The sequence below is a fragment of the Beta vulgaris genome, chromosome 7, assembly GCF_026745355.1.
Source record: "Beta vulgaris subsp. vulgaris cultivar EL10 chromosome 7, EL10.2, whole genome shotgun sequence".
NCBI lineage: Eukaryota > Viridiplantae > Streptophyta > Magnoliopsida > Caryophyllales > Amaranthaceae > Beta > Beta vulgaris.
The window spans coordinates 2,513,074-2,538,708 of NC_079208.1; the positions used below are offsets into that span (position 1 = coordinate 2,513,074).

The following is a 25,635-nucleotide window of genomic DNA, read 5'->3' on the forward strand; positions in this document are numbered from 1 at the left end:
CCACCATAGCACCACCAGTTCCTCCTCCCTTGTAGTGCCGCCGCCAGCCTCCCCAACCAGTAGCGCCGCGTCCCATTTCTCTCCTTCGCATCGCGTCGCACCACCCAGTAGAGCCGCCGCACCTCTCCCTCCTCTTCCCGCCGCGCCTCCCTCTCTCCTTCGCATCGCGTCGCACCACCCAGTAGCGTCGCGTCTTCTCTCTCCTTCGCATCGCATCGCGTCGCACCACCTATTTCTCTCTCCTTCGCATCGCGTCGCACCCTCCCCATCCCCTTGCCTCGGTCGCCTCCTCTCTCCACCCTCCCCACCCAGTAGCTTCGCGTCCTCTCGCTCCCCCTCCCCTGCGTCGCGTCCTCTCGCTCCCCCTCCCCTGCGTCGCGTCCTCCCCTGGTGGTGGTTGGGTTAGGGTTCTGGTGGTCGGGTTAGGGTTGTCGGCGGTTGGGTGGTCAAGGAAGTGGTTGGGTGATGGCGGTTAGGTGGTGGCCGGTTAGTGGTGGTAATGTTTGGGTTAGGTTGTGATGGTTTGGTGGTGGTGGTTGGATGGTCAAGGAGGTGGTCTATGATGAGTCAAAGAAAGGGAATGTGAAACCTTGGGGGGTGTGGGTAATCAAATTAGAGGGATTTGGGGGTAAGGAGGGGAAAGGGGGAGAAAAGAAACCCCCAAAACAAACAACATAAAAGGGAATCAAGAGGTTCTATTCCCTTTCCCTTTCCAGTTTCCCCCAAACCAAACGCCCCCCATGATTATATGGTATAAAATCCTAAATAAAGGAAACTGAGACACTTTAGATTCTTGTTCGTATAAATTTTTACATGTCCTTTTTTTTAAAAAAAAAATACTAGATAAGTTTAAGATTAGATTAAAGCTAAAAACCTATCTGATTCATATCCCTCAAGTTAGCTGCAAATTCTGATGTGCTATCACGTAAAACTATATGCTCGCAAGTGATTCTTTGCTCATTTGTCACATACTTTAGTCACATATGCAAAATGTAATATATGCAAAATGTAATATATACAAATATAAAATATACAAAAAATGTAAGAGGAAATTTCTAATTCTAGGTGCTTCGTGGGAACTTTATAGAATTTGTTAATCAACACGACTGTTTTCTTTCTTAATTAAAAAGACATACAACTCCCTCACTCTATCCAAATTTGTACATACACACGTCTGTAGGATGAGAATCATATATACGCACGATGAACATAAAGACCAATACCAACGAACATGTACGTACCAACAGAGATGTACATATGTTATTTGGCTTGTTAGCCATGTACATGTGTTCATTTAGCTTGTTATATGTTAGTAAAAAATATACGTGTGCGCACCATACTCTACGTACAAGCGTATGCACACTATCCAAGTGTTGCTCACTCCGAGTCCTTAACTCTCAAATTTGTACATGCCTCAAAGGCCATATTTTTTTTAGGTTAACTGAATTGAATTAAATTGAAACTAAACTAAATAGGCATGCATTATAATTATTAGAGAAGAAACGAGGGAAACAAAAAAAAAGCATTTAAAAAAGAAAAGTAAATAAGAAATTCATTTCCTGGTTTACCGCCACAACTTTCTGAGCAAAGCTGTAAGCTATGTCAGTAATGGAAGAAAACCGAATTCGGATCTCAACGCTATCCAGGGGCGGCATAGAGCACGTGCGACATAGCTAATCGCACAGGGCTACGAAAAATTTAAGGCTTTATATACTTTTTTTATATTAATAGATATTGAGTCGTATAAAATATTTTTCATTATTGGTGTTTGGACTCATATATCATATGTGCAACATTTTTATTAGAGAAATATGGTAGATATGCAACCGAATAGTAAAGTATCCCAAATATCACTCATGATCATCAAATAACGGGTTGAGTTTCCTTAAACAACTCCTAATTTAAGTAATCAACTAATAATTATAATACTAAGAAAAGATTATATTGATGTCACTCCTCAGATATTTTAAAAGATTTTTATTTTACAATTTTTAGCTCTAAATGAGGCCAGACACTTCTTATTTATATCAATTAAGTCATACGCTGAATACAACTCCTGTTGGATTTAAACAAGCACAACATATACACTGCACTATGAAAAACCCTTACCCTAAAGATAATGATATTATGAGCTTATTAACTACTCCCTCCGTCCCATAATATAAGTCCTGTTTCCTTATAAGGTGTCCCAAAATATAAGTCCTATTTCTATTTTTAATTATCAATTATGTCCATAATACCCTCATGAAATTAGATAAGTTCCTAAAATATCCTCATTATTTACTCTCCCAATGCACCCAATAGTAATGACAAAATGGGATCTTTTATCCCAAACCACTCATAACCACCTCATTAAGTTATCATTAAAGGCTGTAATGAAATTTGGTTCGTCCATGTCTAAAGCTGTAATCTGCATGCCTATTGTTTTAAGCATTCCATTGGCTAATTAAAGTTGATGAAAGATTTTGATTGGTCAATTTTTCTATGGGTGGATTGCTGTTTTATTTGCTCCGCACCGTTAGCTTTCCATCACCAACAGCAAGAGGCTGTTAGTATTCCTCCCACAAGAAATGCTTCCCCCATTTAATGTTCGGCCTTTGTGTTTTTCAAAAGAAAAAATCATTATAAATGTTTTCAAGATAAAATGAATCTATTTATCTAAATAAAACAAGATTCTACTCACCTTAATTCCCGCGTAAAAACAGAATCAGGACTTATATTATGGGACGGAGGGAGTATTAAATATATAGCATAAGATACCAAGGATGTCTCGGCCTAGTGGTTAAGATTGAGGTACTATGAACGATAGGTCACAGGTTCGAATCCCCCTATATATAACATAAGATAAGATTGTAACACATTGCTATTGAGTAAGCCAACTAATACAAAATATAAACTCTTGTCTAGATGCAAATTAATTAAAGTCAACGAAGACCAACATTAAAAAGACAACTTATTAAAAGGGTGCCTTTGATTTATGTGTGAATAGTTTTTTATTTTATAATCCAAAAATTAAAATTTGACACATATTTGTACTTTTAATGTGGTAAGAAATAGACTATATGATTGTACATGGCATATTGGTAACTGAACTGACCCTAAATTTATAAATACTAGTTTACATGCATGTAATGCGTATGAAAATATGTATAAAATTAATTTTTTTAATTATATCTAATAAATTAGAGATTTTTGAATGGTTAACTGTTTTCTCTTTATAATGTTTTTTTTAAATATTTTTCTTTTTTTAATTAATTAAGTAGTTTTTTTTTATTTCTACTTTTTCTATTTTTTAATTAAAGTAAGTAGTTATTATAATTTTTTTTTCTATTTCATATTCATCAAACATTCTTCAATTTCTCTCCTCCTCAATCAATAACACATAATTCTCATCTAATTAAAAATCACACCAAGAACAAGAAGTAATCATAATAATCAATGGGGTTACCATTGCCATTGGCGAAGGAAACATTAGGAGAGAGAGTGATTTTCATGAAAGAATCACTTTCCAAAAGCCAAACCATTACAGATAGCATGGTTTCCATTCTTGGTTCCTTTGATCATCGTCTCTCTTCCCTCGAAACTGCTATGCGCCCTACTCAGGTCTAATATTATTTTGGATTTTCCGAATTTCATATATGCATCCCTAAGGACTAACGATAATGAATTGCGCCCCACTTAGGTCTAATATAATATTAGTTTTTCCGAATATGATATATGCATCCTTAAAGGTTAACGATTATCATTAAATTAAAATATATATATATATATATGTCGTGCAATAACATTAGTTTAGGAATGTACGTACAAATTTTACGTGTTGATCGGTTTTATTAATGCTTAGGCTAAAGATGCATGTATCATATTAATTGATTATTTGGTTGAGAATTTTGTTTGTGTGGTTTTTAGATAAGGACACATTCTATTAGGAGAGCGCATGATAATATTGACAAGACATTGAAGGCGACTGAGCTTGTTTTGGATCAATTTGATCTTTCTCGCAAGGTTTGTGATACTAGATTGGTTGTTTATGGAGTATATACTTTTGATTTATTAATGTAGTGGATTTTGATGTTTGATAAAGATTTTGATGGGCACGATAAAACTTTATCTACCCAGTGGGTAATCGAGCAACCAGAGATACTAGATTGGTTGTTTATGGAGTATATACTTTTGATTCATTAATGTAGTGGATTTTGAGGAATTTGATGTTTGATAAAGATTTTGATGAGTAGGCTAAATTCTAAAACTTTATCTACCTAGTGGGTAATCGACCAACTAGAGATAGACATTAATAATTAGTGGAGTTCATTTCAGCAGAGTTGATAATTTTTTAATTGTCTATTTCTAGTGGGTTGTTTGTCCGATGGGTATATGTATCAATCTCCAGTTATGAATGAGTGTAATTTGTTAGTCTTTTGAAAAGATATGCTTGTTTTTGTTTAAATGAGTAATGTTTAAGTTTTGAAGATATGAACTTGAAAGAGGGAAATTATGGAGGTTGAATGTTGAAATAGAGAGAAGTTTAGAAATGCATATTGTTAGGTGGGATTAAGTTCATGTTGTGGTGATGAATTGTTTAGGTTGAATATCGATATGAAACTTCAATGTAGTGAGACTAAAAATGTAATGTATGAAAGAGGGGTGAACCTTGATGCCTTTTTATTTACTCTTCTCTGCAGTAATCTATGAAGCCTAACACATTAATACATGATGTTGTTCAATAAATAGGTTTAGAGTCATAAATCTCTTTGTATTCAACGAAGATTCGTTATTGCATAGAAATTAGAACAAAGTAAGAGATTCAATGATAGCTGACTAAATTCTCGAATGGTGAATATAATGTAAGAGATTCAATGTGGTTCAGTTCCTAAGTATATGTGGTTCCTTTAGCATGAGAGGATCAGTTTCTTTGCTAGATGGTAAATATGAGCATTTAACTTGCAATTCATTAGTTAAAACCTTTACTGGTTAATACTTATTCACCTCTTTAGATCACTTTAGAGGGACAAAAAGTCTCACAGTTTTTCGTGGTACAAGAATCTTAGAGATGTAATCTAGTGGTTGGAGATGTAGCTTCATTAGGAATTTTTTTGATATACGTAGAGGGGTGAGAGTCCCTTTAGGATATGGAAGATTGAGAAGCTTGGCTTGTTGGCTTTCGCAGCCTTGGTTATGCATAAATTTGAAGATTTGCTAGGCTCTTTTTTTTGGATTTCATTTTACTCTTCTATTGTTAATTATTTGGATTTCTTGTTGCGCCCAATTTGATGGATAGGCTGCACTCGCAAAGGAAAACCTCATATGTGAAACAAGAGACGAAGAGTTAGAACGTGAATATGAGTACTCTGTACTTAGAAGTTTTGGGCATCCCTGGTGTCTCTTGGGGACGAGATTTTGTGTTTAGGGGCATCTATGCAGGCTATTGCTTGGTTGGATAAGTTTGTAACATTTTTCATCTACAATATTTTGGTCCTTTCAGTATTTTGTTTGAAAATGTTTTACTCTGCTTGATGGCTTTGTGAAGGGGAGGGGGCTGTTTCTGCTATGTGCTGGATCCTTTGTTTTGTGCCTTGTTTGGCACTGTGCTATTTTGTGTCCTCTTCGTTTTTGACGTACGTTATTTAAAATGTGGTAGTAAAGAAGTTCAGGGATATTTAACTTTTTTGCAAGTATTGTGATTTAGCTCTTTATAACCATTTGAATTTGACTTGGAGGTGCAGGTTGAGGCTAAAATATTGAGAGGGCCTCATGAAGATTTGGAAAGTTACCTTGACGCTATTGATCAGTTGAAAGGTGTTGTTGTTTTTTTCAGCGGTAATAAAACTTTCAAGAGTAATGACAGTGCTCTCACCCGCTTCAGCAACTTACTTTCTAAAGCCATTGCAAAGCTAGAAGATGAGTTTAAGCAGATTTTAATGTCTCACAGGTTTGTCATCTATATTAGCTAATTTCGAAGCAATTTTTTTGTGTTCACTGTGTTTTGCAATAAGTACGAGTGGTGACCTTTTGTCATCTGCAAGGCAAATAAAGTTTCTTGTCTTGTGTTTAGAATGGTGTACATGAGGCTGTTCCCTATAAAAGGAGGTTAAACTCTGGAGTTCTTGTGTCCATTTTGATATTCATTTGCTTTCTCTACTTGTGGGACTAATGATGGTGCCTCTAGTAGTGTGTCTAATATTTAGTCCAAGAGAACGTTGAGGAACTTCGATTTTTCTTGATTTGTTTACTTTGTTGCTCTTGTTAAGAAGACTCTTGTATGTCATATTCATTATGTGCCATGTATACTTTTGTTATCTAAAACATAAGCGTTATATGTCCTTGTTTCAGCAAACCTGTTGAACCTGATTGTCTTTTTGATTGCCTTCCCAACTCATTACGGCCTAACTCAACAACAGCTAGTCAAGGAGATGCTGCTTCTGCTGAGAATGATAAAAGCACGGAAAATGCAGCATATAAGACTCTTGATCTTGTTCCTCCTCGTGTTTTACCTTTGCTCAATAATTTGGCCTCTCAAATGATTCAGGCTGGCTATCAACAGCAAATTCTCAGTACTTATCGGTATTGGCATTGTTTTCTTATTCTTAGTTCATTTCCTTTGGTTTCTTAAAGCTATTCATACAAGATACTAGTTTATTCTGCTCTTCGTAGGTAGGTAACCTCTGACTAACTACTGCGTAAAATCCTACAAAATTTTACTTCATTAAGAATTAGGAAATTCTGCATCCTCATATGTGATGTTTGGTTATCATATTAGTCTTGCAGAAGAGTGGTATTGCTAGAAAATGCAATAAAATCATATTATTACATGGTGAATATATTAGATCATATGCTGAGGTGTTGTATTGCTGAAAAAGTCTTGTATACTGACTTACGAGTGTAAAGGTATGTGTTTCCTGTGAAAATAAAGTTTGTTGGATGATATTGGAGAGCGTTAAACATCCTCATTCTTGCAACTGTATCACTACTTCTACAATGAGCTTTTGTTACTGAAGTCGTTCACTGCTTCACGAGTTACACTTAAGTTAGATACAAGGTAAAGCACTTTAGCAAATCCTTGATCAAAGAAGTAGTTGAGAAGGAAGGGAGTAATAATGGGGGACATTGCTAAACGAACAATGAGGCATTTTTATGGGCAAGGAGTAATAGGTCCTGTGTTGGTCTGAACTACAGTTTTCCTTCTCTTCCTTATAGCTTGTTTTTGGACACTTGGTAATTTGGTATGCCATGGAACTTAAACCTTCTGTTATTATGCAAATAGTAAAATTAAAATTTTGCAGTTTCTATAAGGTTTGCTTTATGAATGTTGCTGTCATGTATTAACACCTCTTAAATTTTTTGAATATTTAGGGAAACACGGTCAGCTGTTATGGAAATAACACTTAGAAAACTTGGGGTGGAGAAACTTTCTAAAGAAGATGTACAAAAAATGCAGTGGGAGGCTTTGGAAGCAAAGATTGGGAACTGGATACATTACATGCGTATAGCTGTAAGAATTTGTTGCGTTTGAGAATAATTCTGACCTTTCTGTGTTAGGATTTGATTAATTATTATGCATCAGTGCAGGTTAAACTGCTGTTTTCTGCAGAAAAGAAAGTTTGTGATGAGATATTTAAAGCTATCGAATCTATCAGAATATTATGTTTCGCTGAAGTTACTTCAGGTTCTGTGTCTACGCTCCTTAGTTTTGGGGATGCAATTGCCAGAAGTAAGAGATCCCCAGAAAAATTATTTGTTCTCTTGGACATGTATGAGATAATGAGAGAACTTCAGCCAGAGGTAAGATGAATGCACCAGAGTTTTGCAATGTCTGGATTCTATTCTTTTCGGCTAATATTTTCAAGTAGTCTTGTGCATGTGCACACCTTTAATACTTTTATTACATTTGAGGAACGGTTAAATAGAGTTAAAAGAATAGGTGAGTTCTTTTGGAGGGAGGGGGGAGGCCAAATCAGAAGGGTAGGAGGGAGTGGGAGAAATCGAGTGATTTAAGGCTCATTATTAATGCCTTTACATTGTAGAAGTTGTTAATGGTCGGGGGGTTGGATTGTATTACAATTTGGTAACATAGAGAACATTTGTTGTGAATATTTGGCTTAATTCAAAGTACGTTGTATAAATTATGTTTGAAAAATTCTTGGTAACTGTAATATCCTCTTTGAATCTATCGAAATCATAGATGTCCCAATTTTGACTTGTTAGGTACCGAGTTCTCTGTAATGTAGCAAGAATAGGGACATGTTCTAGCTTGTCCATCTCATCTGAGTCTATATTGAATCATTAGTATAGCCACACACAAATTCTTACGAATTTGGTATCTTTTCATATTCTAAATATCTGAATGGATCTGGTGCACATCAATTTGGTTCTGTTGGACAGATAGAAACTATTTTTGAAGGTAAGCCTTGCACCGAAATGAGGGAAGCTGCAGCAAGCTTGACAAAAAGACTGGCACAGACAGCCCAAGAGACATTTGGTGATTTTGAAGAAGCAGTTGAGAAGGATGCCACAAAAACAGCTGTGATGGATGGAACTGTGCATCCACTGACTAGCTATGTGATCAACTACGTGAAGTTTTTGTTTGAGTAAGCCATGTATCCCTTCTCTGTTTTAGGCTTTCTTGTTCCTGCTTTCTCTTTTTTATAGACATCTGGTGGGGGTAAAGTTCTTGGTTCCGTGGAAAAGTGCAAATTCATTGGTATTCACCATTGATATAAAGAAAAAAATGCAAGTTTTGACTGAATTCGGAACTAGAAACGAAAGCCTATATCAATTCTTCTAGAGTAAAAGTTGTGCAGAAGTGCATTTGATGAATGTGCTATCTATGTTTCCAGTATGGTGATTTTTTTTTCTTTTGACGAGACAGTAATGTGATTTTTAACATCCTGATTCTCTTATACAAAGTTTTTTCTGTTTTCTTTACATGGCTTCCTATCAAACGTATCATTTGTATGTCTTCTTTTATATTCACATATCTATGGTTTATGATGCTGGCATATCTCACTATAGGTATTCTTGCAATTCATTGTATTGTGATTTGCATTTGTTTTTCTTTCTTCTCTGCTAGTTTTGGATCTCCCCTTCATTCTTCCCATAGGTAGAGTGCCATATAACTGACTAATGTTGAATTTGCACAGTTATCAGTCCACTCTGAAGCAACTTTTCCAGGAAGTCAGTGGAGAAGATACAGGAGCACAGTTGGCAGTGATCACAACTCGCATAATGCAAGCACTCCAGACTAATCTGGACGGAAAATCCAAGCAGTATAAAGATACTGCTTTGACTCAGCTGTTTCTTATGAACAACATCCACTACATTGTTCGATCAGTTCGGAGGTTTGCTAGACAATTTTTTTAATCTTAAACACATGTTCTCATTGCTTAATGCTAGTACTCACTCACTGTCCTTTCCTTTGGGTTTAGGTCGGAAGCAAAAGACCTACTGGGAGATGATTGGGTTCAGCGACATCGGAGGATTGTCCAACAGCATGCAAATCAGTACAAGAGGATTTCCTGGTCTAAGGTATGTTCATTCTGTAATGTCGTCTTTTGATCCTTGTTACCGAAAAGAATTACTGTAATTCAACGAACTATTGTAATTAAAATCAATTTTTGTTTATTCTCTTGACTTGTAGATTCTTCAATATCTCTCTGTCCAACCTGCTGGTTCCTCTGGGAGTGGGGCTGCTACACCTGATGCCACTCCAGCGCTTCCTAGGGCAATGGTAAAAGAAAGATTCAAAAACTTCAATATTCAATTCGAGGAACTTCATCAAAGACAATCTCAATGGACTGTTCCTGATAGTGAATTGCGTGAGTCTCTGAGGTTGGCTGTAGCTGAGGTCTTATTGCCTGGATATCGAAATTTCTTTAAACGTTATGGGTTTGTGATCCTGCTTCCCTTCTTCATTTCCTGAAGTTCCCTTATTTATACAACCCTGGATGCATTACTAAATGTTGGCATTTCTGGTTGTAGGCCAATGATAGAGGGTGGGAAGAACCCTCAGAAGTACATCAGATTCAGTGCGGAGGATCTTGATCGCATGTTAAATGAATTTTTCGAGGGTAAAAACTGGGGTGAACAGAAGCGATAGGTGCCTAGAAATTATTAGCTTTGTTGTATAGCATTTTAATCTGCATTCTTTTTCTAACTTTTTTCCACTCTCTGATGGCTTAATAAGTTGGAATTCTGCATCATCTCAGGAATAGAAATTTCCTTAGTTTGAGTTTGGCTAACTTTGGCGCAATTCTTATTCGAGCTATTCCAGTCAGTTATACGTTTCTGGAGTTTGAGAAGTGAATAAACTTTTGTATAACTGCATAATGTAGAGTTTGAGTAGCCATGTCCTTTTAACACAAGGCAAGATCTGATTTTGATCAGTGCTTCATAGTCATAGTCATCTATGTTGCTCAGACACGGATTGATTGTCTCGAATATGGGTGTCCAAGTGTCCGACTCGGCTATTTTGTAGAAAAAAGACAAGTTTTTAGTTTAAAATGAAGTATCCAAGTAAAGTGTCGTGTTGGACACGACACGACACGGCACCCGGTTTTTGAGGTAAATGAAGGTGTCGGAGTAACATAGATAGTCGTAGTCCTAGTTCATATGCAGATATGCTGTACTGAAACAACTGTCCAACCAATAGAGAGATTCTGAAACAAATTGTTCAATTGTATAATTGTAATGCAAGCTATTGAGATCTTTTTTCTAAGCATTAAGGCAAATTTATTTATATTTTAGGAATGTAGGTACAAAAAGTAGGTAAACATATGTGAAAAAAGAAAAGAAAAAGGAGAACAATATAGCAGAAATCTGCAGAAGAAACTGAAGAAGTCAAGCTCTGATCCCCAGGTATCATCACTGTTTTAGCTTCTGTAACCCACAAGATCTATGGGAGATAATAAACTTTTTACACAAGTAATCACATTTCTAGCCCTAGGAATCTTCAAAACATGGACATCTTTCTGTGGATCTTGATTTATGTCAAAAAGAATGATGCTTTCTCCATCAACCTGAACAACAAAATTCCCTGTTTCTGTAACACCCTGAATTTTCTGAAATTTGAATCTTTCATCACAGAAGTATACAAAAGAACCATGATCAAAATGAAACAATCTTATCCATGAATATATCCCTTCTTGTTCTTCCTTAAACATTCCAATATCAAAATCACCTTGATAACTTTTCCAACAAGCACACAAACATCCATCTCTCTGAAACAACACCGGAGTTGCGTTGAAGCTATAATCAGACCACTTAGGGAGCGAGGCGAGCTCCATGAATTTCTCCTCTACCAAGTCGAATGCCACGATTTGGCAGCAATGATCATAATAACCAACATCATATTCAGTATAGTATGATACCCAATATATCATATTATTAACTGATACTCCTATTCCATTCATTGGTGGGATATCATCAGAACCATGTTTTCCAAATTTCATATCCAAAATTTTCCAAACATTGCTAATGAAGGAGAACACTTGTACTTTCATGTTCAAGCTCTGATGATATATTCTTATCAACTTATAATCATTCATTGATGAAACTTCCCCAAATCCCCAAACAAATCGAGTTTTGATCAAAGTTTGAGGATAAGGAATTTGGATATGCTTTGAAATAGTGGGATTCCAAATATATAGAGAATTCTTAGCTTCATCATCCAAACAAACTAGTCCATTGTATGATGCTACCATAGTAACATCAGGGAACTCAATTGGTGTTGTTTTCATGCGTTCGACTTCGAAATTTTCATGATATTCGAAATCGAATGAGAGGAACAAGCTTTTGGTGTTGATTAAGAGAGATTGATGGTTAGAAAAAGGGAAGTGTTTAAGGTGATATGCAGCAAAAGAAGGGGTTGAAATGATGGAATTCCATAGTTTACAAACACAATTGCAAATGAGAAGAGATTTTATAGGTAAGCGCCTAAAGATTTCAGAGATCAAGAGTACTTCAGGGAGATGGTTATGGTTATTCATTGTGTTTACAGTTAGGTTTCTACATGAAAGCATAATAAAAATCTGTTGTATATAGAAGATAAAAGATATGCAATACTTGCACTTGGTTGGTAGCCAAAAAAAAAAAAAAAAACGTTGCACTTGGTTTGTATGATTGAATATACAATTAGTAAGGTTTGGTTACTTTGTTTACCAAAAAAAAAGATTGAATATACAATTATGTACTTCTTACTAAAAATATCATGACTTTTGACTTGATGAAGTCTTTTTTAAGAAAAGGCAATCCCAGCCATGGGCATTTAATGAATTGAAATGTCAACAATGTTATTTATAAGAATTTTGTAACTTTTACAATGGTTGTTAATCAGTACAGGTCTTAGATCTTAATTTTTTGAAAAAAGTGAGAAATTTGATCTTACATTTTTACTTGAAATTTAGACCGTCCAATTTTTATTACTTTTTTCATGTGCGATTTCATTTAATACACCTTTCGTCCCAAAGTAATTATAACACTTTATATATTAACCAAATTCAATTAATACTCTTTCTGCTCCAGTTTAATTGTAACACTTTCTATATTCGTTGTCTCAATTTAATTACAATTACCCTGTAAGGTATGTATCAAATTCTGTTAGAACTATTTATCACTCTGCCGGCGTACTCCTGTTGAAACCCATTGAAAGCCCACTTGTGATTGTCCTACATTGGAGAAAGAGGAGAGATTGTTACACTTTATAAGGTAGAGGAGTTACTCCTACTATCACCAATTGGTTTTAGTATGGAATCTCCTTTGGGCTTATAAAGTGGACCAAATCTCTCCTGCTCCTTCTTCAGGTCACTCAAGCTCGTTTGGTATTGTTTCTAAATTTAACATGGTACCAGAGCCTGGGTTGCGGGTCTCGTCTAAACTGGGTATTTGATCGCTACTGGATGAAGATTTACCTCGATAGGATGACCAACCCTTATTAAGGATAAAGATTGTTACACTTTATAAGGTAGAGGAGTTAGTCGTACTATCACACCAATTGATTTTAGTATGGAACCTCCTTTGGAATTATAATTTGGGTCAAATCTCTCCTGCTCCTTCTTCGGATCACCCAGGCCTGTTTCGTATTGTTTCTAAATTTAACAACTCCAAATCTATATTGAAAATGATGGAGCAACAATAAAGTCATAGCTAGCCAACCGTCCAATTAACCCCCATCCTACCACTCATTCCCTATTCCAATCAAAAGACACACAAATCACATAGTTTACTTACATTATCAAGATATCTCACTATCATCCTATATATAATAGAGATTTATTGTGTTGAGTTGTTTGAGCCTGTTTATATAGAAGAAAAGCTTGGATATACATTTAAACGTATACAAAAATTTTGCAACCGACTTTTGACGAGTCACGACTAGGAATATACAATTATGATAAGTTTTTTTTATCCATACGAGCCACGAAAGCAGCATGCAACATTATACTTCTTCTTAATATAGCTCTTTTTTTGCCCGTCAAAAGAAAGATGTATATTATGACAATTGACAAGCTTCAGAATTAAGAGCATATATAAAGCGTTATACTTCTTCATAATGTGTTTTTTTTTATATTATTATTTTATGACTTTATACTTCATGAAGTCTTTATTAGTACTAGCAATGCTAATGACAGCAATTAAACAAAACGTTTTTTTGACAATGTCAACTAAGTTCTCGATAATTTTAATGAACAATGATTCTATTTAGTGTTGACCTCTACAAGGGATAGATGTAAACCTTCCGATTGGTGATTGATATTTCGACCATTCAATATTTATAATTACATAATTAACTTTATAAAGCTAAAAGATTAGTTGAAAGAAAATTCATAGAGGTCCTAATTAAACACAATATCTTTTCGCTAAGAAGCAATTGGTTCGAAATATGAAATGGAAAGAAAATGAACACAAAGTCACAAATAGAAGAGGGTAATGGTAACAAAAATGATTGAATGTTTGGTTCAAATCAAGAAATGGAAATGAACGATAGCCATTACCACCAAGTAATGAATTTTGTTACTTGAGGGCGATGGTGAGGGGAAGGCAACAAATTGGGCGATAATGGTAATGGCTTGATGAGGGCTTGAACCAAATAAGAAAAAAGGGAATCGGTAATTGATTCCATTTTGTGAATTCCAAATATAATGAATCAAACGACCCCTAAATGTAATCCTCACTCCGGCCTCAACCCTCAAGGCCTCAACTACATTTTTCCTCTTTTACCATCACTACAAGTTCTCCATGAAAAGATAATTTCTCAAAGTTCTTAAGAGCACACACAATATAGAGTATTTGAGGGTGCCCTACCTCTACATTACAACTCTCCTTGTATCTACTTTCTGCTGTCTATATTCATACACTTCATACATCTTCTTGATCCCAAGATGGTGAGACAATTTCACTTATCTCCTTATTGCTATCCAATAATTTTGTATTTTAAAAATTTATCATTTTGAAAGTATTCATTATGTCCATAATTTGTATCATCATAGCTTTCTTGCATCAATTTTCTTGTTTATATCTTGATTAAGATTACTTTTTGCTACTAACACCATCCAATACAAGCCTTAAATAACATTAATTTTTAACTTATTTGTAAAAAGAAAAAAAAAAAACTAAATTTCACGGTGGAGATTAAGTATTAGAATAATAGTAAGATCTTATTTTAATCTATGTAAAATTAGCAATGATCAACATGCGCTTTAAACAATATAAACATTGGATGAATTTATGAAAGACAATTAATTCAGCCATAAGCGTGAAATGCCTAGAAATATCGACAATTTAAGGCTGAAAGGCCCAGGCCAGTATAACACTTTCCTTTACCTAAGTTGAGACACGCGAGATTTGAAGCCCAACATAGCGATAGTTGCTCTACTCCTTTTCATCTCATATTCTCTTTCTAAAAATCCCTAGCTTTTTTAGCGAGTTCAACTGCCGCTATTCTTTCGATGGTGGTAAATTCTAATTTCTATTTTTATGCATTTATATTTTAGATTTTGTTAGTAATAATCTTCTTTTCTCTCACTATTTGAGAATTTTTTTACTCAATTATTGGATTTATTGTCACCATCAGCGGGAGTTTGGAGTTTAATTTATTAATCTCCTCTTGTGCGAGTTTAGAGTTTGGTTTTATTTTTGCAAAAAATACATTTCAATGATGGTTTGTTGTACAAATTTGCAATTAATTTTGGATTTTCGTATGCTATCTACACAATTCAATAAAGAGATTTCTTCTCAAAACTATGGCATAATGATATACACTCTTATAAAAAGTTGCATTATTTGGCGAACGAGGCTATACTGTATTGTCAAACTTGGTTCATTATTATCGTTGTTATATCGTAAAAAAACTTTATTTGATAAAATTAGGTTGTGTTTCATTTTCCATTAATATCGATTATAGATGAAGTATGACTTTCAACTAATGAAATTTACCTTTCCCCTAATTTAAAGAAATGCAGAACTTGTTTTTCCAAGTTTGTTCATGATACCCACATAAAATAGATGAGTAGCTTTTCAAAATTCAAATATGGTTATTTTTCTTATCAACTTCCAAATTAAATGAGAAGCTCATGATGGGTTATGGTGGAGTTCAGCAAACGAAGCAAAGCAAGGAGATGAAGCACGTGCCCAGACGGGTAGCCTTTGGGCCCATGGTGACGGACGAGCTCTGAGCGTGCCCCCTTTTCTCTGCAAGTTACACTTCGAGGCAGGGATTTTTGGGAAATCCTTCCCCGGGCGGGGAGGCATTTTGCCCGGGTAGACGGTCCAGCCTGGTCGAGCTCCCGAGCAAGTGGTTTAGCTTGGGAGGCAGTTTCTTGGGCCCGGGCAGGCTACTCAAATTTGTCGCGATTTGTTTTTTGTTTGAGATTAAATCTCAACCCTTGGATTATATTTTGTTCCTAGACTATATAAACCCCACGTTTTCTGATTTTAGGACATTATTCACACAAATTAAAGTGAGATCTTCCTAGGGTTAGTGAAAGAGTAAAGAGAAAAGAGCACTAAGTTCATCCATTAGTATTTGTAATTATCGTCCATTGATTCTATATATTAGCCAAAGTTGCTTGTTTGGTCGGTTTTTATCCTGTTGATTGGATTTTCTATTGGATTTACCTTGTATAGTTATTAGTTTATGATGTATAGTCCTTGTATTATCATGGGCCAAAGGCCTCATACGTATTTATATAAGCTATAATATCAGCCTTAATAATTACACACATCAATGCACTAACCTAATTTTTCATACATGGTATTGGAGCCACACACCTATTTTTTCCTCTCCTCTACCGTCGCCTGCTTTGCCCAGCACCACTAGCGTGGTTGCTGTAACACCCGACTTTTCCGGAGTCGAGTCTATCATCACCAATGCGCATACATGGCTAACAACTGTCCTCAATAACAAACACAAGCTCTTCCGACGCATTTTGTACTCACTCATGCGCACCCCGAGAATTAGCGTGGTTGCTGTAACACCTGACTCTTCCGGAGTCGAGTCTATCATCACCAATGCGCATACATGGCTAACAATTGTCCTCAATAACAAACACAAGTTCTTCCAACGTATTTTGTACTCACTCATGCGCACCCCGAGAGCGATGCGGTTGTTTTGTGATAGCAAGTTTACTCTCTACATTGCTCAAAAACCTGTGTTTAATGAGCGTACGAAACACATTAAGGTTGATTGTCATTACGTTTGAGATGCGATTCAGTCAGGTCTTATCGCTCCTTCTCATGTCTCTTTTGTTGAGCAGCTTGCGGACATTTTCACTAAGGCTCTGGGCAAGAAACAATTTATGTATCTCTTTTTGCAAATTGGACATTTGTGATCCGCATGCTCCAACTTGAGGGGGGTATTGGGTTTACCTTATATAGTTATTAGTTTCTGGTGTATAGTTCTTGTATTATCATGAGCCAAGGGCCTCATACGTATGTACATAAGTTGTAATTTCAGTCTTAGTAATTAACATACATCATTAAATCTAAGGATGAGGAGCTAGCTCATGTGGTAGCTAGAGCACTCCCCTCTGATCTTTGAGGTCAGGGGTTCGATCCTTACCCCCAGCATTATGTTGGGGTATTTCCTTAGCATGCAAAGCATGCATTACCAGCCAATGTGCTGGTATAGTTCCTACAAGGCTAGTAGCCTTGGTAGGGGTTAGCTCTTGGGCTGACTTAATTTCCCAATCAAAAAAAAAAAATGCATCATTAAATCTAACCAATTTGTCATTTTCTCACGTTATCCGGTGTGTTCTTCATTGCTTTCTTTATCGTTCTTGATTTCCTTAACCTTTTTCATTAATTGTAAATAATGTACTATTGCAAGTAATTAGTACATATGCTTGGTGTAAATCCCAACCGCTCATATGTGCATAGCATAAGGTTTAAATTTATCAAAAACAAAGAAGATAGGAAAAACATAAGGAACTAAAAATGAAGTTCTAATTTGTTTTCTTTTGTTTTTATTAAGAAAAAAATATTTAATGTAATGCAAACCAAGATTCGAGATTGTAGTTTTGTTTCATTCGAACTGGTACAACTTATCATTGCTGTATACTCTTAGCAAAGATTCGTATTCTTTCAATAATATATACTCGTAAAAAATCAAATTGTTGTGCGGTGTATAATTTTAATGCAAGATTATAAATTTATAATACATATGGCCACCAGTTGGACTCTTGTTTGTCAGCAATCAATATCAGAACCTTCCATGTAAAATAAATATTCATCTCCATTTTGATACTTTTTTGCTTCCAATCAGGTTTTAGGTGGATTACAATAAAATTTGTAAAAAACAATCATCCGATAAATAAACTTCATAAATGTATCTTTAGAAGAAGATTAGACTTATGAGCTAATTGTCATACACGAGTAACATATATTGTTAAACTAGCTAGATTTGAAACCCATGCGTCTTTAATATAATAAGTTATATGTAAAAGTGACTTTAATATCCTAAACTATGGTGCGGGTGCACTAAACAGCTCCAACACCTCAAAATACGAGCTTGGGTGCAATACGTACCATAAATGAGGTCGTGACCGAAATTCTCACCAACGACAGGAGAATCTTATTTTTTTTTATTTTCCATCCCCCTTCTTATTTTCTTCTTTTTTAACCCTAATTCTTTTACTTAAGCAAAAAAAAAAAAAAAAGTGTGTGCCTATCATTTTATCATCCTTCATCAATTGAAGACAAAGATTTACTTCTTCAAATTCCATCTTTCTTTCCCAAATTCCCGCCTTACTCACAAATGAACCCTAAATTCTGAAGATTACCCAAATTGAGTGTGAAAGAGCGAAATTCGCATAACAACAATGAGCGCAGCTTTATCTTCAAGTTTCAAGAAGAATTTGTATACCAATATTAGATAATGATAGGGTTTATTAGGGTTAAAAAGTAAGAAAATAGGAAAATTAGAAGGGGAGGGGGAAATGACATAATAATAAATTAAGATTCTCCATCGCCAGTGAGAATTCTGGTCACGACCTCATTTATGGTACGGACTGCACCCATGTCCATGCTTTCGGGTGTTTAGACTATAAATCTTAGTTCGGGCTGTTTGGTATACTCGCGCTATATTTCAGGATGTTGAAGCCAATTTTACCTAAATTATATTTGTATATTATTAGATGTAATTATAACTTAAATATTTTATTAAGCGCTCCCAGGATCTCACTGTATTTTTTTTGTTATACTCGCTTCGAGAATTCTGGTCACGACCTCATTTATGGTACGGACTGCACCCATGTCCATGCTTTCGGGTGTTTAGACTATAAATCTTAGTTCGGGCTGTTTGGTATACTCGCGCTATATTTCAGGATGTTGAAGCCAATTTTACCTAAATTATATTTGTATATTATTAGATGTAATTATAACTTAAGTATTTTATTAAGCGCTCTCAGGATCTCACTGTATTTTTTTTTTGTTATACTCGCTTCCATTATAGAAAGGGACTGGAATTTTTCTAATAAACAGAATATTGTCCATTATGAAACATTTGCCACATAAAAATCAAATTTTTTGATGGGACATCAAGGTGCCATATGCAACAGTGATGCCATTTTCATTCTTGCCATGGACTATCCAAATACTCCATCTTTTCGTATTAATCACAACACACCCTTATACACATAGTTTTAGGAAGTAAATAAAGCGGGATATGAGTTTTATTATTTAGTGTTAAAGTTGATTTGATTAAAAATAATGACATCGAGAAATTGTACATTAATTAAAAAAGGAAGTATAACCTAATGCTAATACAATCCAACCTAATACAAATAAACAAACATAAAGGAGCTTTAGAAGCTCGTACATACCACCTAGAACAAAAGGAAATAAAAGCGACACTCGTCTATGGTTGTTCGTTGTCCGGATCGTGATTGTCATCTGCTTCTTCTCTCCTTTTCATCAGCCATTCGAGGATTGTATCCATCGATCACATGCTTTGACCCCCCGATGACCTCCTTCTTAAGAACCTTTGTGGTAAATTGTATGATTTCTTTCATTGGGAGTGTGTGTACGTGTTTGTGCGTGCGTTAAGGGGTTACTATATTTATTACTCCCTCCATCCTATAATGATCTGATCATTTGTGCACTTGTTCGGGAACGTAGTAAGGTCCATAAAATCTACAATACATATTTTTTGAAGTAATCAAAAGATTTTTGTGGGTTCTCTTTAAATTTTTTGTGTAATCGGAGTTTTTGCCAACAATTTCAATTTAGGAGCACAACAATCCGATTACAGATAATCAAACCAATTTTTAAGATAAATTTAAAATTTCGTAATAAGTTAGCATGAGACAGTTTCAAATAAAACTTAATCAATATTAAATAATTAAATATATAGTTGATATTTGTATTGTTGCAGTCAATGAAACAAGTGTTAATTGATTAGTAGTTTTTTGAACAAGTTTATCAACCATCCAAAAGTGTCAATAGTTGCTAAATACTTCACATATGGTTATTTTTCTCCAAAATCATGAGAAATACATTTTATAAATTATTGTCCATGTAATACAGACGTCGTAGTAGTTTAGTTGTGGGGTATGGTTGGTAAGAGAATATTCTTAAGGAGTTGGAAATTATAACCGTAGTGATAATTGACAAAAGGTTGGCATTTTAAGTTAGAAGCTTCTTTGTCATAGTTTTGGGACCCCTATTTGGAAGTTTATGGCTTTCTACGTTTTAATACTCGGAGTTTTCACATGATTTTGGTTCACTATTCTAATCAATATTTATCTACTCTAGTCGGCGGTCATTTGCAATTGTTTTCATCACGAAACCTATTATTTTTGTAGCAGTCTAGCTCCCCTTAGTTGCTATCAACACTTCTTTTTTCTTTAGATATTAATATGAAGGATAAAAAAACGAATGAATGAAAATTAAAGGAGTGCTACAATCAGCTCCTCTTTGTGAGTTCTATTGACTATCAATCTAGAAATAATAGCAAACAAATATAGAATATCAAATAAGAAAGCAAAGAAAGAACACCGGAAACTTTTTACGTGGAAACCCAAGAACTGGGAGAAAAACCACGAATTTGCACTAGGAATCGATGAATGTTTGAAGGAGATTACAAAAGCACTCAAGAGATCTCTCTAAAGCTTTCTCTCTCTCAAACTATGTGTTTAAAGATGATGAATAATGATAACTAGGGTTTATATTTATACCCACACTAATTATTTAATAAAAACAACCGAGCAAAACCGAGTAAAATAGCCACGCGCTATTGACTCTCGACAACCCGCGGCCGCGCTCGACAGCCCGCGGGCGGTCAGTGAGTTTTGTCGCTGCTGTGGGTTCATCGCTGCGGGCGCGGGACTTCGAGGCTGCGGGCAACCAGTAGGACAGCAGCCTAGCTGCGTCACTCCCTCGCCAACCTGCGGTCGCAGGCTTCCAACCCGCGAGCTTCCCTCGACCAACTTCGACACCACTCGACCATCATCGAGCCACTTCGAGCCGCTTCGAGCCACGCAACCTTTCTCCACTACATACCCAACAATCTCCCACTTGGAGATAGGTGTAAGTGAAAAAAAAAAAAAAACTCCATACCTTCATCATCTACTCATTCATCTCAACTCCTAGTTTACCATCTTCGTCAACAATCAACGAAGACCAACTAAGGTCCGGCACAACCTTAGCTTGTCACAACTCACACTCTTAGTGAGCATATCTGCTGGATTCTTAGCACCCAACACTTTCTCCAGACTCAACTCATTCTCCTCCACTAAACTCCTGATATAGTGAAAACGCCTACGAATGTGTTTAGTCCTACAATGATACATGGGATTCTTAGCCAAATGCACTGCACTTTGACTATCACTATAAAGTATCACCTTTTCCTGTTCAATGCCCATCTCCTCAAGAAAACCAATCAACCATACCACCTCCTTACCTGCCTCCGACATAGCCACATACTCAGACTCTGTAGTAGACAAAGAGATACACTTCTGTAACTTAGACATCCAACTCACTGCAGTACCCCCTACAGTAGAGACATATCCTGAAGTGCTTTTGCTTGTATCGATATCTCCACTGAGATCAGCATCAACATAACCCTCTAGCTTTACTCCCTTCTGCCAGAAACAAAGCCCCATACTTGAAGTACCCTTCAAATACCTTAGTAACCACTTTACAGCCTCCCAATGTTTCTCACCTGGATTTGAAACAAACCTACTAACAACTCCCACTGCAAAAGCAATGTCAGGTCGTGTGCACACCATGGCATACATCAAGCTTCCAACAGCTGAAGCATAGGGAACAGTGGCCATCCGCTCCTTTTCTGCTTCTGTAGTTGGTGAATGCTCCCTTGTCAACTTGAGATCACTTGGAAGTGGTGAATTCCTTGGTTTAGCATCACCTACATTAAACCTCTTCAGCACCTTAAGAATATAATCCTCCTGAGACAACTTCAACATACCAGTAGACTTGTCCCTGAAAATCTTCATGCCTAAGATTTGTGTAGATTCACCTAAGTCCTTCATCTCAAATACTTGTGACAGTTTTCCTTTCACTCCATTTATCACATCCATACTAGTACCAGCAATCAGCATATCATCAACATACAGAAGTAAATAAACATAGTCATTTTCATACCTCTGAAAGTAACAACAATGATCACTATCGCTCTCTTGAACCCACTGCTACACATGAATGTGTCAAACTTTATGTACCACTGCCTAGGAGCCTGCTTCAGTCCATATAAGCTCCTCTTGAGCTTGCACACCAAGTTCTCCTTTCCTTGAACTTGAAAACCATCTGGTTGCTTCATGTAAATCTCTCCTCCAGATCACCATGTAGAAACGCATCTTTACATCCATCTGTTCTAAGAACAAATTTTCAGCGCAACAATAGCCAACAAGATACGAATAGTAGTTAACTTCACAACAGGAGCAAATATTTCATTATAGTCTATACCCTCCTTTTGTAGGAACCCCTTTACTACTAGTCTCGCCTTATACCTGACACTTCCATCAGGCTCTTTCTTCAGTCTGAAGATCCACTTGTTGCTAAGTGCTCTCATACCTTTAGGTAATGCAGACAACTCCCATGTCTGATTCTTTTCCAGGGATTTCATCTCATCTTTCATGGCTAACTCCCACTTAGATGAATCTGTCGAATTTATTGCTTCCTTGTATGATTCTGGTTCACCTGCATCAGTTAGTAACAAATAATACATAGAGGGTGAATATCGAACAGGTGTTTTGGACACCCTTGCGGATTTTCTCAAGTCAACTTGAGAGACAATTCTTCCTGTACTAGAACTGGAGCCTCTTGGTTGTATGACAATTGTATCCTCTGTATTACCAGGCTGTGAGATACCGACTCCTCAGAATCAGACCCTGCAGGAGTGTGAACTTCATCTCTGTTGTTGCTCACCCAATTCTGGAACAATGACATCCCTAACATCAAGTCACCTATCTCCACAATCTCCTTCTCCTGAACTCCCACTACATCAGTAATCTCAGATTTGTCACCAAATACATCCTTGTACAACTTAGTCTCATCAAATGTAACATCACAGTGTCTCAAAATCTTCCTTCCTTTTGGTTCCCAACATCGATATCCATACTTCTCAGAACCATACCCAATAAAATAACATTTAACGGCTTTTGGGTCTAACTTGTCACGTTTCTCAGATTGAACATATGCAACACAACCAAATAGTTTTAGAAAAAGATTTACCTCCTTTCCGCTCCAAACCTCCTCTGGCAATTTGAACTCCAAAGGAACGGATGGTCCTCTGTTGATCAAATAAGCTGCTGTGCTAACTGAATCTGCCCAGAAAGTCTTAGGTAGCCCTGCATGCAACCTCATACATCTAGCCCTCTCAGTCAGTGTCCTGTTCTTCTCTCTGCAACTCCATTCTGTCGAGGTTTCCCTGGAACTGTCCTCTTCAGAATTATACCGTTCTCCTCACAGAGTTTTGTGTACTCTGTCAACTCATACTACCTCCATTATCAGACTTAATGCACTTAATCTTCCTACCAGTCTGATTTTCGACCTAGCTTTCCACTTCTTGAAAGTTTCATGAAGTTCAGATTTCTTCTTCATGAAGTAGACCCACACTTTCCTGCTGTAGTCATCAATGAAAGTAACAAAATACCGTGAGCCTCCAAGGGATCTGACTGGTGAGGACCCCACAAGTCAGTGTGCACCAATTCTAGCTTCTCAGTTTTCAACTCCTTCTTGGCTTTTGTGAAAGTCACCTTTTTCTGCTTGCCATAGACACAGCTCTCACAAAATTCCATGTCAACTGATTTCAACCCTGACAACTTGCCACTTGAAGCTAAAATCTTCATCCCCTTCTCACCCATGTGACCAAGTCTAGTATGCCATAACTTAGTCTCATCTACCGTAGCGCACCAATCATGTCTGTACACCCTGCAATAGTATATAAGGTTCCCATCTTAGTACCTCTAGCCAAAATCATGGAACCTTTGGAAATCTTCCACTTTCCCTCACAGAACACGTTTTGTAGCCACATGAGTCCAGTTGACTCACAGAAATCAGATTCTTTGCTAGGCCTGGAATGTACCTAACATCATGCAGTTTTAAAGTTCCTCCATTCGTAGTCCTGACAACCACATCTCCCTTCCCCATTATATCCAAGGTCTTATCATCAGCAAGATGGACCTTTCCTAACTTCTTTGCCTTGAAGTCCTTAAACAGCTCCCTCATGGGTGAAGAATGAAATGATGCCCCCGAATCTAGGATCCACGACTCTATAGAACTATCAACACTCAAAACCAGAGCATCCTCAATCTCATTCGATGCAGAAAATATCGATGAGTTATCACTATCCTCCTGTCTCTCATTATGATCAGATTTTCCACCCTTCTTCTTGGGATGTGGACAATCCCTCTTTGGATGACCCTTCTCACCACAATTCCAACAGGTAAAATTTGTTCTGCCCTTAGACTTACTTCGCCCCTTGATTTTGATCTCCCTTGTGAACTCTTCCCTTTTCCCTTTTGTTTTCCCCTCCCTCTACCCTCTGCATTGTATGCTCCAGATGATTCTCCACTCTCTTTCCTTCGAATGCTCTCACTCAAAATAAGATCACGGACAACATCATACACCAATTTCTCTTTACCAGAGGAATTACTCACAGCAGTAACAACAGTTTCCCAAGCAGTAGGTAAAGAGGACAACAAAATTAAAGCTTTCACTTCATCCTCAAAAGCAATATTAACAGACGATAACTGACTTATTATAGAATTAAATTCATTAATATGTTCAGCAGCAGAACTACCATTATTCATCTCTAAATCAAATAAACGGCGCATCAAATATACCTTATTCATAGCCGAGGGCTTCTCATACATATCTGACAAAGCTTTGATCAATTCAGCCGTTGTTTTGATGTCCTTGACATTGAACGCCACAGTCCGAGCCAATGTCAATCTCACCACCGCTAGTGCCTGCCTATCCAGTACCTTCCATTTAGCCTCTTCCATGTCAGCAGGCTTTTCCGTCAAAGGTTGATACAGATTCTTCTGATATAAGATGTCCTCTATCTGCATCTTCCAATATCCGAAATCTGTCCCATCAAACTTCTCAATTCTAATCTTTGAATCCTCCATTGTTAATTATTCTAGATCTAGACAATAATCAAACCTAGCTCTTGATACCACTTGTGAGTTCTATTGACTATCAATCTAGAAATAATAGCAAACAAATATAGAATATCAAATAAGAAAGCAAAGAAAGAACACCGGAAACTTTTTACGTGGAAACCCAAGAACTGGGAGAAAAACCACGAATTTGCACTAGGAATCGATGAATGTTTGAAGGAGATTACAAAAGCACTCAAGAGATCTCTCTAAAGCTTTCTCTCTCTCAAACTATGTGTTTAAAGATGATGAATAATGATAACTAGGGTTTATATTTATACCCACACTAATTATTTAATAAAAACAACCGAGCAAAACCGAGTAAAATAGCCACGCGCTATTGACTCTCGACAACCCGCGGCCGCGCTCGACAGCCCGCGGGCGGTCAGTGAGTTTTGTCGCTGCTGTGGGTTCATCGCTGCGGGCGGGACTTCGAGGCTGCGGGCAACCAGTAGGACAGCAGCCTAGCTGCGTCACTCCCTCGCCAACCTGCGGTCGCAGGCTTCCAACCCGCGAGCTTCCCTCG

At 36.7% G+C, this 25,635-nt stretch overlaps 2 protein-coding genes across 2 annotated transcripts; one reads left to right on the plus strand and one right to left on the minus strand.

Annotated features, from left to right (window-relative positions):
- The first annotated feature begins 3,093 nt into the window (after nt 1-3,093).
- Nucleotides 3,094-10,622, plus strand: LOC104898252 (exocyst complex component EXO70A1). Its single transcript, XM_010685303.4, has 11 exons — nt 3,094-3,603; nt 3,910-4,005; nt 5,724-5,929; nt 6,331-6,561; nt 7,351-7,489; nt 7,567-7,779; nt 8,380-8,585; nt 9,138-9,335; nt 9,423-9,522; nt 9,635-9,882; nt 9,976-10,622. The coding sequence occupies exons 1-11, from the start codon at nt 3,439-3,441 to the stop codon at nt 10,091-10,093; spliced, it is 1,920 nt and encodes a 639-aa protein (XP_010683605.3). The 5' UTR covers nt 3,094-3,438; the 3' UTR covers nt 10,094-10,622.
- An 84-nt stretch (nt 10,623-10,706) lies between these two features.
- LOC104898253 (F-box protein At2g38590) lies at nt 10,707-12,213 on the minus strand. Its single transcript, XM_010685304.4, has one exon. The coding sequence runs from the start codon at nt 12,012-12,014 to the stop codon at nt 10,866-10,868; it is 1,149 nt and encodes a 382-aa protein (XP_010683606.2). The 5' UTR covers nt 12,015-12,213; the 3' UTR covers nt 10,707-10,865.
- Nucleotides 12,214-25,635: the final 13,422 nt, after the last annotated feature.

Bases quoted from the DNA above. Each gene is read 5' to 3' on its own strand.
- LOC104898252 (XM_010685303.4), top strand. From the start codon at position 3,439: ATGGGGTTACCATTGCCATTGGCGAAGGAAACATTAGGAGAGAGAGTG. The intron at 7,780-8,379 runs GTAAGATGAATG...TCTGTTGGACAG, and splicing joins TGAGAGAACTTCAGCCAGAG to ATAGAAACTATTTTTGAAGG. The intron at 9,523-9,634 runs GTATGTTCATTC...CTTGACTTGTAG, and splicing joins AGAGGATTTCCTGGTCTAAG to ATTCTTCAATATCTCTCTGT.
- LOC104898253 (XM_010685304.4), bottom strand. From the start codon at position 12,014: ATGCTTTCATGTAGAAACCTAACTGTAAACACAATGAATAACCATAAC.